Below are 16341 nucleotides of genomic sequence, written 5' to 3' on the forward strand. Positions count from 1 at the left end.
GGGACGCAATTGAAATGAACAAAAGATGATTGAGGGCTGATGTGAACATTGGCGTGTTCTGGCGCCATATTTAAATGAAACGGCACGTTTTCTCCAAAACGACGCCGTTTCATATATTAAAAAAAAAAGGAAAGAGCAGAACGGTGTCGTTTTGAACGACACTGTTCCTCTTTTTTCTTCCCCTCGAACACGCAGTGGGGAAGAAGGAAAAGAAGCTTTTTTTTTTTAATTTTCGGCCGGGCCCTCCTTCGCCTGGAGCCCACCGACCGAACACAATGGCCGACCACCCACCGCGCACCTGCTAGAAAACCAGGGGGCGAACCTTGGCAGTCGCACCCAATGGCCGACCAGACGGCTGCTCCCCATGAGAGCTGTAAAAAGCCACGCTCTTGGCTCTATAAATAGAACCCAAGAACGCTGAGGAGAGAGGAGGAGGCAACAGAAGGGGAGGAGAAAATGAAAAAAAACAGAGGAGAAAAAGAGGAAGAACCGAAAGAAGAGAGAAACCGAGAGGAGAGAAAAACATAAAAAAAAACACAGAGGAAAGAAAAAAACAGACCGAGAGAAGAGAGGGAAGGGAAGAAAAAAAAAAGAAGACCGAAACATAGGAAGAGGAAGGGAAAAGCTGGAAACGGGTATAAAACTGGAAAAAAAACAGTAACACCGCCGGACTTTCGGAACAGCCGTAGCGCCGCCTGGAGCCACCGCCAGTGAGCCGCGACACCACCACCGGCCTCCACCGCAGCACCGCCAGCGAAGCCGACAGACCAGCGACGCACAACCTCCTCCGCGCCAAGTAATTCTTCTTCCCCTCCATTGCTGCATTTTGTGTTGTTTCCTGCATGCAGAACAAATAACGTTCTGCATGCAGGAGGGTGGGGGAAAATAATTCCCCCCGCCAGCGTTGTTACTGGGCCAGGCTGGTCCTGGCCCAGCCCAGTCTTCTGGGCCGGGTCTGGCCCAGAAGAGAATAATAGTTTTTTTGGGCCGAGATCGGCCAAATCCATTTTGGGCCGAGATCGGCCCAACACCTTTTGGGTTGAGTCCGGCCCAGTTGGTTGGGCCGGACCAGCCCAACCCATTTAATACTATATATTATATATATATATATATATATAAAGAAATTTAAGAAAATTCTGCAAAAATTCTTTAAAAAAATATGTGATTTTTTGTAATTTTATTATTGTATTTTGATTAATATCGGTTTGTATTTTTATACTGTAAAGATACAAATCCGGTATTAAAATACCGGTTCCCATCAAAACATCAAAGATTTTCAAAAGAAAAAATGTTTTTTTGCTTTTTTTTTTAAAAAAGGGTTTCTAAAACATCTTTAAAAATATTGTTGATTTTTCCTGCATATTTTTATCAAAGTGGATTAATATTTGGGTTGTATTTTTATACCGTAAGGATACAAACCCAGTATTAAAATACCCGATTTGCGTCAAAACATCAAAAAAAATAATACATAATTAAAAAATGTTTTGTTTTAAAATACGGCCTAGTCTCTCCAATATATATATATATATATATATATATATATATATATTATAACATAGTATTTTCACACAACAAAGGAAATTTCAAAACAATACATGTATTAGCATGCATTTTGGCTTTAATAACCAGTTTATTCAAGCCATGAGAACTAGGCCAATATTTCAAAAATTCTAAAAAATCTTTTTGTCTTCTGTTAGTATTTGAGATTACAAATTTATACGTAAAACGTATTCTTGATATTAAAAATATGATTTTTTTACATAAACGTTAGAACAGTTAGGTTTCACCCGATAAGATAAGGACCTCCTTATTGAGGAGGACTTTTCTTGAACCATAGACGAACCAACAACTAGGAAACACAATTAGACCTTGAATTTTATTAGACAAATAAACAATGCAGCTTACCTTAGGTAGGGCGTATTTGGGGTGCTAATACCTTTCCTTTACGCAACCAGTCCCCGTACCCAATCTCTGAGACCAGTTAGGGTTCCTAGTGATCAAAATACTAGGTGGCGACTCCCATTCCATTTTCTACCACCAAAAGACAATATTTTCTTGTCTCCCCACATTTTCCAGATAGATACCATACACACTTCCTAGATTTTAAAAGTGGATGTTTTGCCGCGACGTCGCGCACCCGCGACAATTATTATTATTAAGTAATTGCATTCTTGTAAATATTTTGTATTGCAGTAGGGACGTCATACCAACAAGGTGCCTAGAAAACCCGATACATGGGAACCTACTTTTGCAAGAAATCATGTAGTTGCATTCTAAATCATGATGTATTTTATATGAATCAATGTATTGAATGTATAACTATTATTAGATCCTTTTAGATAAAATTCATTATGACTATTTGTAAGATAGAATACAAATTCATGACTATGCATGTATATTTTAAATGCGAACTTTTAATCATGCAAACATAATATTATAAGTTTATGTAAGATTCACTTTTAAATGAAATGTTGATTGTTGTTGATTTATGGATTATATATTGATGATGTGAAGGGAACATGTTCGCCGATTACCGACACAATGTGTGTCAAGTACAAAAAAAATTTACTTTTATTTTGGGCTTGTAGAAGCCGGGTTGTTACAGTTGGTATCAGAGCTACTGGATAAGGTTTAGTGGGTTTATGAAATGCAAAAGATGCAAGAGGTAACGCAAATAAAAAAAAATTGTTTTATGGATAAGTGTTATATGATGGCAATTCAGGATAAAGATGTCAACAACTTTATGGTTCTTGATCCTTTAACTTATAAAGAGCTAGGGATGAAACCTTACGATTTAGATGGATTATAAGGGGAACTTTAAGGAGATAGATGAATCAACAAAGGATGGATCCGTTTTGAATGTTGAACGGATATGTGACCAACATCATGATGACACATACGATTTTATATTGGTAATATAGTGAACAGAATTGCCGGTAACAAATTGAAAGAACCCATGAGAGAGTGAAGAAAAAGGGGAGGAGAAAACGCATAATCCTTTTCCAAATGGTTCCAAAATGATAGGAAAGTTGTGTATACCCTTGATTCTCTTGAATTTGTAGAAATTAGCAAGGAAATATATGGAAACTGACTATCCATAGTATGGAGAATTCTGGAAGTCGTGTTTTGAAAAGGTTTAAAATGTGTGTAGACTCCATGTAAATGTGTAGAAAATTGATAAGAAAATGTAAGGGATTTTGTATGATTTTCTTGAATGGAAAATCTAGTTAAATAGAAAAAAAAGGGAGAAAGTGGTGAAATGGAGTTTTGCACATGAATTTTAATGAAATGCTCGCTTTGTACTTGTTTTGAACATTTTATTACAAAAAAATGATGAAGGTTGAAACATTTTTAGCAAAATATCACATGATGTATTATACCCAATAGTATTCTCACCGAAAATGTTTGGGATAAATGAAAGTTGTGCATAGAAATGGATGTTGCTTATGTAGCACAAGATGATACATATCCTGTGATATGGTCGATGAGGATGATGAAGTACACCTAGAAGTCACGTGATGAGAATGGTTTAAGATAATTCATACACATAAAACTAAGAAAATCATGGTACAATGAAAGCGAAGGGAACGTAGATGAATTTAAAATTTATATAAGTCTGAAGAATCAAGGTGGTGAAAGTAGGTTAAAATCTCATGAATGAGAACTAAAGTGAAGGCCCTAAAGGGGGAGATGAAGTTGTTGTTTTGATAAATAAGTTACAGAAAAACAAAGGTCATGCTAGATAACTAAATGTTACAGGATTAAAGGTTATAACAACATCCTGACGGTGTAAGAATGGTGGCTAAATTTTGCTAATATAATGGTACGCAGAAGGTAATAGTTTTAATAATAGGATTCAATATAAAAGGTTACTGTTAGACAATACATAATGGAACAATTTAAACTAGTTCTTTACGGTGTAAAGGTAAAACCATAAAGGTTAGAGAAAAAAAAAGAGGGGAGAATTATGTAATATGGGTGGTTATGGACCATTTAACTAAGTCAACCCTTCTCCTACCACTAAAGATGACTGACCCATTAGATAAATTGGTCAAATTGTATGTTAAAAAGGCTGTAAGGTTGCATGGGGTGCCGATATCTATTAGGTGTGACTGTGACCCAAGGTTCACATCTAGCTCAATGCTAAGAATTTAAAATGTTGTAGGGATAAAATTGAGGTTGAGCACTGCATTTCATCCACAGACAGACGGGTAGACTCAGAGGACCATTCAGACTTCAGAGGATTTGTTGATGACATGTATATTAGACTTCAGGGGTAGTTAGAAAGAATACTAGCCTCTGGTGAAATTCGCGTATAACAATAGTTATCAGGCCACCATAGGTATGACTCCTTTTGAAGTATTGTATGGCTAAAAGTGTCGTACCCCTTTATGTTGGGAAGAAGTGGGAGACGTATTGGAAATTATATAAATTGATTTATGATGTGAGGGATTATTGTTATATTTTGAGAAAATGATTTTATACACACCCACACACACATCCCTTAAGGAAGGATGGAAAAAAAAATATGTCTAATGTTAAATGAAAGAATAAAGATACGATTGAATAGTGATAGTTGAACCATTATTGATATGTCTTGGAAATGTAAAATATTTAAGTAAGGAATAATTAAATGCAAGCTATATGCATGAGGTGGATACGATACCTGGGGGAGATAAGTTAATTAGTGATTAAAGTAGTTACTAAGAGAACTGACCAACGATTATATAGAATAGATGGATTGGTAACTAAATGATTTGCTGAAAGCTAGTACGGGTATTTGATGAGCATGTGTGGAGATTGATTTGAAAGGTTGAGAATGGATTGCTTTAAATTTCTATGTATGTGTCATGTAAGATTAATATATTAGGATTGGGGTGGAATTTGGGTTAGTTTCCAGATAGATGTTGAAATAAGTTCCTATTGAGATCTAAGATGATTTGACGTGGAAATACCACCAGTGAGAATTTTGATCGACATGTAAAGGAATTAGGGAATAAGACAGTTCTTGGAAATAATAATAAAATAAATAAATAAATATAAGAATGATGGGAAATTAGAGTTCCATATAAAATGATTAAGATGAGGTAAGTTGAGTAAGAAATTAGCTGGAAATTTTTTTTTGCACGATTCGATTTAACAGGTGGCTATCTTAACACGAAATAATGATTTAATTTAGATATGAAAATCTTACATGAAATCATATAATGATGCTTCCTAGTTGATAAGAAAACATTGAAAAGGGGAGTAAATGATATTAAATGTTGGTCTTGTGTGGAGTAAGAGAGACATCGACTGTGGGACCTCAAGCTAGCAGAACGGGACCACTAAAAGGAGTAGGTAGGTGTTTACCCCCTCACCTCTTTATATTTTAAAGGGTTTAATGCATTTTAAAATGTTTTTTTTTATGTTGCATGTTGAGTTACGGTAATTAAGGATGAGAAATTTGAAAGTGGAAACAAGATTAAACATGATGGTTGGTGTCATGAGTGTTTCCAAAAAAATAGTAATAATAATGATAAAACAATTATGGATAAGTTCCCATATTGCAAAAGAAAATTGGATACGGAAGTCTAAAATGATGAAAAAGAATGCAGAAATTGCTTCACAGATAGGTATGAATCTTAAATTTCGTGGATGAAATTTTATAAGGAGGGAAGAATGTAAACCCTCGGTTATAATTTTCTGGGTATTTAAAAGATGAGAAATTTAACCAATAGTAAAATGGGTTAAATTAAATTTAAAAAACCTAATCAAGATAAAAATAGTGAAATTAATGAAATGAAAAGTGAATATAGTATTAAACAATTGAAAAGAAAAATATTTGTGAGGACAAAATGAATACGTAAGATTAAGAGAGTTGAGAGTTTATGTATAAATGATAAAAAGAGGTGGGGATAAATGTGCAATTAACAAGATGTTAAAACTATAAATATCATTCTTTTTTCTCTCTTGGAGGGACTGGCAAGAGTAAGAGAGAGTTTAGAGAGAAGCTGGAGAGAAGATATATTGATGGTAAATCAACCAATAGCTATAACTCCACCTTCCACCGTTGGATCAGCACGATATTCTGGTATGTTGTTCTCATCCATGTCGTGTACATTGTCACCGTAAGGATTTTCTATATCAGTCCCCGTTTGAGAGATACCGAGGGAGAAAAATATCTGGGAAAATACACTTCTGGACATTCTTCTTTGCTGTTTGTTGTCTCTTTCGGCCACCGTTGGATTGGGCTATAACTTGGATATGTTGTTCTTCCTGATTTTTTCTAGATTCTGAACGGTGGAGATCTGAAACAAATATTTGGTATAGAAGTTGTGTATCTCGCACAGTAGGTCTGCAAGTTTGAGGTCAGTTCGATTAAACCCATATTTCTGGAAATTTCACCATTTGATGAAGTTAATATTTGGATATGTTATACTCATAATAATGCTTTATAACTTGATGGTATAGATTGTTTGGAATATTATTTGTTTGTTATTTATGGTTGATAGGAACTGTGTCAAGGATTGTGTTTAGAAGAATATTGTTCGGAAAGTTTGTAAAATCAACAAGAATGTTTTATTTTGATGTTAAGAGGGAAGATTGAAATAAATAAGATAAATTGGCTCGTATAAAGATATTGTTTTTTTACAGTCTTAAACGATATGTGATATGACCAGGGGTTGAGATGATAGAGAAAAAGTTAAATTGTGGATGTTGTGTGTAAATGGAAAGATTGATGTATCTGGACATATTTGTCTCCTAACTTTTGGAGAGAATTCGAGTAGAAGGATGAGAAAATTAAGATCAAGTTTCTCATAGTAATTGTAGTTTTGGATGTTAGCTAACCAAGAAATTGGTCTTGCTCAATATGGAGTTGTAGAACCCTAGCTATGGGTCATCAACCGAGATTGGGTCTTGACATACCTTGTAGGGTAGTGTTTGTTGATGAGCAATTTTAACTATCTCAAAGGCGGAACTGGGTTCTCCTTCCTTCAAAGAACTTGTAGCCTCGTGTATTAGCTTTCTAACAAGACTAATCTCACTTGAAACAGAGTTCTATAAGTCTAGATATAGTTAAAAATCTGATGAGTGTTCAGACACTAACAGTTCATTGTCTAGACAGTAACAGTTAGTTAGTAACAGTTCAATGTCTAGATAGTAACAGTTGGACAGTAACAATTCAATGTGTAAACAATAACAGTTCAAATGTCTAGACAGTAACAGTTTAAGTGTAGACAATAACAGTTCAAATGTTTAGACAGTAACAGTTCAAAATCAAACAGTAACGGTTGGAAAAATCAAAGAATAACAGTTCAAAATCAAACAGTAACGGTTGGAAAAATCAAAGAATAACAGTTCAAAATCAAACAGTAACGGTTGGAAAAGTTAAACAGTAATGATTGGAAAAGTCAAACAGTAACAGCTCAAAGTCAAACAGTAACGGTTGGAAAAGTTAAACAGTAACGATTGGAAAAGTCAAACAGTAACAGTTCAAAGTCAAACAGTAATGGTTGGAAAAGTCAAATAGTAACGGTTGGAAAAGTCAAACTATAACAGTTAGAAAAGTCAAACAGTAACAGTTCAAAGTCAAACAGTAACGGTTGGAAAAGTCAAACAGTAACAGTTCAAAGTTAGACAGTAACAATAGATTTTCACGTGAATACTATACAAAAGAATTGAGTCATACGAACACTTGTACATATGAGGAAATGAACATGCATAAGAAAGTAACATATGAGTAATGGATGAATATGGATTCTCTATAATATCGGCATGAAGGAATGATAACTATGGTTTGATAAAGGATGACAACATTAATGGGTGTAATGAGAGAAACGTAAGATATAAAGAAAGAAATGATTGAAAGAAAGATTTATTAACTATTGATATGATTATTATAAAACATATCCTTGAATGAGGAAAATTTATGAGATAAGTTTGTGACTGTAGGAGGGACCACCGGTGTGGTGCAACAGCAGCAACAGGGGAGCACGAGTAGAGCTTCTATTGCAAGTAGGTGACTTTCACCTTCCTTTTAAATAATGTTGAATAATGAAAATACTTTATCATGAATGTTACTGTATTGTGTTAATTCAGATACCAGACTGTCAAATGCTTAAATGTTAACAAATGGTTGATTAGCTTCGGTTAAAGGCATCTGAAGAGATGACCTTGAACAATGAAATACCTTATCATGAACGTTGCCTTATTGTGTTAATTCAGATATCAGATTGCCAAATGCTTAAATGTTGACAAACGATTGATTAGCTTCGACTAATAGCATCCGAATGGATGACCGAGACAAACGATTGATTAGCTTCGACTAATGGCATCCGAATGGATGACCGGGACAAACGATTGATTAGCTTCGGGTAATGCATCCGAAGGGATGACTGGGACAAACGATTGATTAGCTTCGGGTAATGGCATCCGAATGGATGACCGGGACAAAGGAATAATTATCCTCGATTAATGGCATCCGAAGGGATGACCGGGACAAACGATTGATTAGTCTTGGCTAATAACATCCGAATGAATGACCGGAATAAATGAACGATTAGCTTCGGCTAATGGCATCCAAAGGGATGATCGGGACAAACGGTTGATTAGTTTTGGCTGATGGAATTCATAGGGGATGGCCGGGGTGAGTGAATAGTTAACCTCAACAAATGATGTCTTAAAAGAATGAGCGGATTTAAGATTATAGTTAATTGCAAGAATTGGTGCATATATATATACTGCAAGTTATGTATACCAAGAACATGAAGGAACTACAAATGTAACGATTCAAACATTAGATAATGTTAATGCTTCGTTAAACTGCTAGACCATTTTCTTATTGTTATTGTTGTTGTTATTATTGTTATTATTATTATTATTATTATTATTAAGTAATTGCATTCTTGTAAATGTTTTGTACTGCAGTAGGGACGTCATACCAACAAGGTGCCTAGGAAACCCGATACATGGGAACCTACTTTTGCAAGAAATCATGTAGTTGCATTCTAAATCATGATGTATTTTATATGAATCAATGTATTGAATGTATAACTATTATTAGATCCTTTTAGATTAAATTCGTGACGACTATTTGTAGGATAGAATACAAATTCATGACTATACATGTATATTTTAAATGCGAACTTTTAATCATGCAAACATAATATTATAAGTTTATGTAAGATTCACTTTTAAATGAAATGTTGATTGTTGTTGATGTATGGATTATATATTGATGATGTGAAGGGAACATGTTCGCCGATTATCGACACGATGTGGCATAGTGGATGGATGACCTTTCAATGTAAGTTTGCTTTAATTTTAGTTTTTTTTAATTATAACATAATTTATGAACAATTAATCAATATTTCATTAATTTAATTTATTTTCAGGTTCACAAAATTAAGGCCGCCAGAGTAATATCATCGGTGTTTAAATTATCGATGGAGATTCTATTATTTTAATAGAGTTAGGTATCCAGACATCCTGAATGGATACCTTATATCGATGCAAGGTTTGACAAATTTAAGGTTGATGTTAATTTCTAATTTCTAATTTATTTTTAATAAATTTTTAATATAATTGTAAATAAATTGTTATTTTTATTTTAAAAAAATTATTTATACACATCAAAAATTCAAATGGGATATCGCGCTCGACAATGTTGTGAGGAGGGTGTGGGAAAATCACGCGGCAACTAGATAACATCGAAAACAATACGATATGTTTTTTAAAAAACTTTATGTTTTAAAATCTGATTTGTCACCATGGAAGTAGGTTGTGTGATTTGTGGTATGAAGCACAAAAAAAAACAAAAAAAAAACACGAGAGATAACGGTCTCCAAGGCTGGAACAACGTGTCGGTTTGGAGGGATTTCAAACCGCTATACATCCTGGGAGATATATGGCCGCAATATATTGAGCACATGACGTCCGAGTAGTTCACATGACGCTCACAGTCCGGTGCTGGCAACCGGAACTGGCAAATTCATGGTTTGGTGACAACGCGCACTGACGGCTTCATTCTGTTTGCTGCACATGCGAAATGAATGGTAAGATTAATTTAAATGAAATTTATAGTTAATTAATTTTTTGTCACTTAATTAATTTTTTTTATTACAGGCTACGTCTCTTGTACATGAGCCGTGCCTAATAGAGTTGTTTGTGGAGACGCATGTGCGGAGTGAAGACCGCCAAAAGGGGGTGCAACAATTCATTGACAAACACGCTCAACATTTTGTGGTATGTTCGTTCAACCATTTTATTTCGTAAGTTATTATTTCTATTGAATTGAATATGATGATTTCTTTTTTCATTTTCAGAAGACTTATAATAGCCGGTTGAGGGAGAGATATGGGGACGATCCTTCGACCCATCCGGATTTTGATCCAGATTTGTGGATGGAGGTAGGATCGTTCGGTGGACCCGATAAAAATCGGATGTACAGGCTCTCCAACACTATGGCCGAAAACTTGCGGGCGGCCCGTATTGTCTCAACCGTTGGGAGCTCCCAATCAGTATCGAGCACCCAATCTAAGGAGTTTGTGGCCTTGCAGCAACACATTGCTCATCTCACCAAAAAATACGTGCAACTATTGACGAATTATGAACAATACACGGCTCATCTCACTGAGAAATACGAGCAACTCTCGACGAATTATGAACAACTTCGCCAAATGATCATGAACATGACATCACAGAGTGGTGATACATGTGCTCTCTATTTTTGGTCGTATGGTCCTAGGAACAACCAACCTCGTCCTCCTCCTCCTCCAGCTCCACCATTGTGCTAATTTAATATTTTTTTAGAAACACATTCAATTTGTAATGAATATTATTTAACTTTATTTTTTTTATGTTTAATAAAATTTTATTTGCATAATTGGTTTTTTTTACTATTAATTTATATGATTTATATTATTTTTTCTAAATAATGTTTTTTTAAATTTAAAAATCCCCACTGATGGATTTGCAGACGGATAGTGTTCGTTGGTTTTTTATCGAGAGATGAAAAATATTTACTAGAAATGTCACAATCACCGACGTCTTCATAGACGGATAGAGTCCATCGACATTTTACCGAGAGATGAAAAATATTTATTGGAAATGGCAGAATCACCGACGTCTTCATAAATGGATAGAGTCCATCGAGATTTTGCTGAGAGATGAAAATATGTACTTGGAAATACCACAATCACCGACGTCTTCACAAACGGATAGAGTAGGTCGGCATTTTATCGAGAGCTGAAAAATATTTACTGGATATGCTGCTATCACCGACGAAATATATCCGTTGGTATATTTTCAGAGGGATTTTTTTTTTGCCCGCATTTTCCTTCTAGAAAACCATCGGTAATATTTTTTTTACCGACAAACTTAGCGACGGATCACTGACGAAATATATCCGCCAGTATATTTCCAACGGGAATTTTTTTGTGTGCATTTTTCGTCTGTAAAACCATTGGTAATATTTTTTTTCCAGCAGACTTAGCGACGGAAAGTTGGATTACCGATGAAAGACATGCTGACAGACACTTTTTGTCGGTAAAAAATTTACCGACAAAGTTTGAATCTCATACTGACGGATTTGGTTCGTCGGTAAAATTATGAAATCTTGTAGTGAGTTTGACACAGAAAAATCCACTTGGCACAAATAATCTTTGATATATTATTGTTGATAGGATAAGATCATGGATAGATACATTATGAGAATAGTTTCCATCAAGAATTAATAGTAATTCAAAATGGGTCATAAGGCACCTTTCGTAACAATATAAAGGGGCTTGAAGTGAAGTTCTAGCATTCAAGTTATCGAGTAATGGCAAATATTCAAGGAGCCTTCCTCCTCCCTTTGGTAGTCGTTGCTGGCTTGTTAGCTAGCACTCACGGTGCAAAACCAAGCCGTTACTTAATGCCCTTCAATAGGACAAGTTTTCCAAAAGATTTCACGTTTGGAGCTGGCACTGCTGCTTATCAGGTACACAGCACACACACTTAGAGTCAGTGCAATGAACTTGTTGCTGCGTTTAATTATACGGTGAACCTTGAGCGTTTTCTTGCTTTCATATGCTTGTATTTACCCCTTACTTTTTCTGTGTTTCTAAGTCTGAAGGAGCTGCATATATTGATGGAAAGGGACCAAGTATTTGGGACACCTTCACCAAACAGCATCCAGGTCCATTTTCCTATCCATTTAATGGCATAGATTTCAAGATCGATAACGATCCTGCAATATGGTCACTTGAAGAATCGTTTTCTTCTGAAAAAACGAAAACAAAATTGTTTAGAAACAAATGTATATTGACCAAACCAAAATGTCGAAGCAAGAAAAATTCATTTTGGTTTAGGATTGATAACTAAAAATAAGTTGTTTCCGGATCACAAGACCAGAGAGAGAGAGAAAGAAACGGTCACAGAATTGTTCCTGGACAACAAAAAAATATATCCTCAGATCGATACTTTTGCATATAGCCATTAATTGTCACAAGATATTTTTACAGTCACAATTAATTATCATGTCCCTCTGTTTTCTTTCAACATCTCTCTCCTCGGGTTCGTGTGGTGCATGTTTTAAAACTTTACTTGGATTACCATTCGTGAAGATTGACTTGTTTTATATATTTTTTAAAAAAATATTATTTTGATAAAAAAAATTAATAAATTGATGGTTGGGTTAAACCATAGTGAATCTTAATAATGTAATGGAGTGATTATTATTATTATAAGCAAATACTGTCAAAGGTGAGGTTTTGAACTCGACATCTATATTACTGAGACAATTATGAGGCACTTGCAGAGAAAATTGGGGACCATAGCACAGGAAATGTAGCCATCGACTTTTATCATCGATATAAGGTATGGCCAGTCAATTTTCCACCATGTATATCTTCGTATCTTACAGCAAACTTATATATATATAGAATAAAAAAATTCCGTTTTACTAATATTTAGTATAACATGTCACAGGAGGACATACAATTGATGAAAAAAATTGGCTTGGACTCTTTTAGGTTCTCCATCTCTTGGTCAAGAGTGCTACCGAGTACGAAAATCACTCAAATCAATTTCTTCGGCATCACAATTATGTTCGTATGATATTCATAATTGATCCTTCTTTCATTTTCAGAGGGAAAAATTAGTGGAGGAGTGAACCCTCTGGGTGTCAGATTCTACAACAATCTCATCAATGAGCTCTTAGCTAATGGTGATTATCCGATATCTACCTTGCGGTACTCCAAGCTCTACCATTGATTGCTTTTGGTTTCTGATTAATGTTAATTATGCACAGGCATAACACCTTTTGTAACATTGTTTCACTGGGATCTTCCGCAAGCACTTGACGATGAGTATTCCGGATTCCTAAGCTCCAAAGCTGTGTAAGATAACAATATAGGCGAATGTAATTTTAATCTTATTAGTATTGTCATAATGTTCAAAATCATATCACTTAATTAACTGGTAAAATTAATGTATTAGGGATGATTACCTTGGCTATGCGGAATTTTGCTTCAGAACATTTGGCGATCGAGTGAAGCACTGGTGCACATTTAATGAGCCCTACTCGTTTAGCAACAATGGCTACAATAGCGGTACTTTCGCTCCAGGCCGTTGCTCTAACTATGCCGGAAACTGCACCCTCGGTAACTCCGGTACCGAACCCTACATGGTAGCCCATAACTTGATTCTTGGACATGCAGCTGCTGTGAAATTGTACAGGGAGAAATATCAGGTTTGCGTGCATACCTGGAGCTGCGTGTAATGAAATCCATAATTATTTCATAATAAATCATGATGTACTATAAATAAATTAAACAAAGCAAAAGTGAGACTTCTTGACAAGAAAAAGGGATGCCCATGCAGGAAAAGGCTGTGAACTTAAGGGGATATTTCATTTTTAATTGCAGGCTTCTCAAAAGGGAAAAATTGGGATCACTATAGTGACAAACTGGTTTATACCAAAATCTCCAAAATCAGAGGAAGATATCAAAGCAGCCTATAGAGAACTTGATTTTCTGTTTGGTTGGTAAGTTCTTGACACTAATTTTCATCTCGCTTTCTCCCTGTGATTTTTCGATGCGTGCTCATCATAACGTGCTCTTACCCTTTTTCTTAAAATCTGCCTTTAAAAATCCTAGGCGGTTGCATCACATTTTGGCTATCATGATACCAACAGTTACACCTTAATCGTCACAAAACTGTGCAGGTTTGCGAATCCACTTACTTACGGAGATTATCCTGAGACCATGAAAGCTATAGTGGGACATCGACTACCCAGATTTACTAAAGAGGAATCTGCTTTGGTAAAAGGGTCAATAGATTTTCTTGGTGTAAATTACTACACTACAAATTATGCAGCAAACAATCCAGCTCCTAATAAAATCAACTTTAGTTACACTGGAGATTCCCAAACCATTCTCTCAAGTAAGCTAAGAAAACAAAATTTATTCTCTTTTAATTATTTTTCTTCTTCTAAGCCTTAATATATAGAAATACACTCTAAAGGGTCATTTTAATTTTTTACCCCAGCTTCCAAGGGTGGACATCCTATCGGTACACCGGTACTTTCTTTCCCAATTCTATGCTTCATATCATAATTAATCTATCACCTTCCACTGAGCCCAAATGAAAGAAAAATGGGAAGGATTTTCTTCTATATATAAATGTTCCTATATTTATACATTAATTAGTTTGTCCAAAAAGAACAGGGCGTAATTATTTGCTAAGGAAATTCTATGTTATTGTTTCACAGACAGCTTTGAATTGGCTATTCATCTATCCGAAGGGAATTTATGACCTTATGCTGTATGTAAGGGACAAGTACAAGAACCCTCCGCTTTACATTACTGAGAATGGTAATAATTTAGAGCAGTTGTGCATCTTTAATACTTTATGACAAGTGTCTATTATTATGGATTTTTTTCTTATAATATCCAGAGCTGATATTTCGTAGAATCTTCCTTAATTTACAGGTCTTGCTGATGCAAATAATGCATCATTGCCAGTTAAAGAAGCTCTGAAAGATGGGCTAAGAATAAGATACTTGGCTAGCCATCTACAATATCTTTCAAAAGCCATCAAGTGAGTCCTCATTCTCTGATACATGTTATCGCTTTCTGTTCTCAAAAACTTAATATAGATGATTAATTGCCAAACATCAAACAAAATAATTAGGTTGGAGTACACCAGGGAAGGTTTTATTTAAAAAAATTCAAAACAAATCAACTTTTTTTTCTTTTGAAAAATTCTGGAAAGAGAAGTCACAATTTACACCAAAACAACCCTTTCGCACTAGCATTGATGTTGAAGAAGAGCAGTCATGGTTTTCTTTTTGGTGCAGGGAGGGAGCTAATGTGAAGGGATACTATCAATGGGCATTTTGGGACGATTTTGAATGGGATGCTGGATATACCGTCCGTTTTGGCATGATTTATATTGATTTCAAGAACAATTTAAAGAGATATATGAAATACTCGGCTTATTGGTTCAAGATGTTCCTCCTACACTAAGTTGTTGAGGTTGAGTTGGTTAGCCCTAGCTCGGTCATCTTAAGTTGTCGCTTTATGAGTGATTAGAGAAGTTTAGACAAGGAGAATCTTCCTTACAATATGAGAACGATATCTGTCACTCGTCTCTTGTATGTTTTCTTGTAATAATTCCCATGTGTTTTCTATGGCGTGGCTTGTTCAATAAAGAAAGAGAAGTCATCCTTCTGTCTTTTACAACGTGTGAGAAATCCTATATTTCCATTTGCTTTATAAACTTCTTAATTTGAATGTTTTGAGGAAAAATCTGAACAGAAAAGAATCCTATTGCGAACAAACTTTTCTTTCTGCCTAAACATCAATTATTGGTGGCAAACTATGCCTAATCTCGATTGATGATGTACTTAAAAGGGCCCCCAAACTCATGTACACCCTTGCTTCCTGCATTTATCTGCTTCGAATGATTTTACTAGTGAACAGCAAGATTTCCATATAAACAAGGATAGGCCATTTCCCTCGAAGGATTTTGTATACTACTTTATATACCCTAAATCTGTTTAAGAGTTATTCCTCTCCAGCCCATCCTAAATTTATTCAATATTCCGTTCAAAAGGAGAGAGAACAAATTGTGCGGTATTTTCTCTCCACTTCTAACTGTCCACTTCTAGTAGCGTGAATTATTCTTAGTCCCCTCCAGTAGGACTTGGTGGCTTTCATCACCAAGAGTTACTTGGGGTTTGTATACCCGACTGTAATTCTTAATTTGTTTTCTCTTACCAAGCAGGAGTTATATTCTATTAAACCCTTCTCCCCTTAATCAATCCTTGCTTGATAGAGAAATGAGTAGATAGATCGTTTATCAATCATATTCGAA

General features: G+C 35.2%; 1 protein-coding gene across 1 annotated transcript; it reads left to right on the forward strand.

Annotated features, from left to right (window-relative positions):
• Nucleotides 1-11794: 11794 nt before the first annotated feature.
• On the forward strand, nt 11795-15708 carry LOC133681037 (vicianin hydrolase-like). The gene is made up of 13 exons (XM_062104124.1): nt 11795-11962; nt 12091-12160; nt 12782-12840; nt 12952-13027; nt 13112-13189; nt 13274-13361; nt 13462-13714; nt 13890-14008; nt 14189-14406; nt 14512-14543; nt 14735-14837; nt 14955-15063; nt 15323-15708. The coding sequence occupies exons 1-13, from the start codon at nt 11804-11806 to the stop codon at nt 15489-15491; spliced, it is 1533 nt and encodes a 510-aa protein (XP_061960108.1). The 5' UTR covers nt 11795-11803; the 3' UTR covers nt 15492-15708.
• Nucleotides 15709-16341: the final 633 nt, after the last annotated feature.

This window comes from Populus nigra, chromosome 1 (assembly GCF_951802175.1).
Source record: "Populus nigra chromosome 1, ddPopNigr1.1, whole genome shotgun sequence".
Classification (NCBI taxonomy): Eukaryota; Viridiplantae; Streptophyta; class Magnoliopsida; order Malpighiales; family Salicaceae; genus Populus; species Populus nigra.

What these genes read in the sequence shown, in the direction of transcription:
- LOC133681037 (XM_062104124.1), top strand. Translation starts at nt 11,804, where the DNA reads ATGGCAAATATTCAAGGAGCCTTCCTCCTCCCTTTGGTAGTCGTTGCT. An exon ending in CTTCACCAAACAGCATCCAG is followed by an intron (nt 12,161 to 12,781) that starts GTCCATTTTCCT and finishes AGGCACTTGCAG; the next exon opens with AGAAAATTGGGGACCATAGC. An exon ending in TATCTTTCAAAAGCCATCAA is followed by an intron (nt 15,064 to 15,322) that starts GTGAGTCCTCAT and finishes TTTTTGGTGCAG; the next exon opens with GGAGGGAGCTAATGTGAAGG.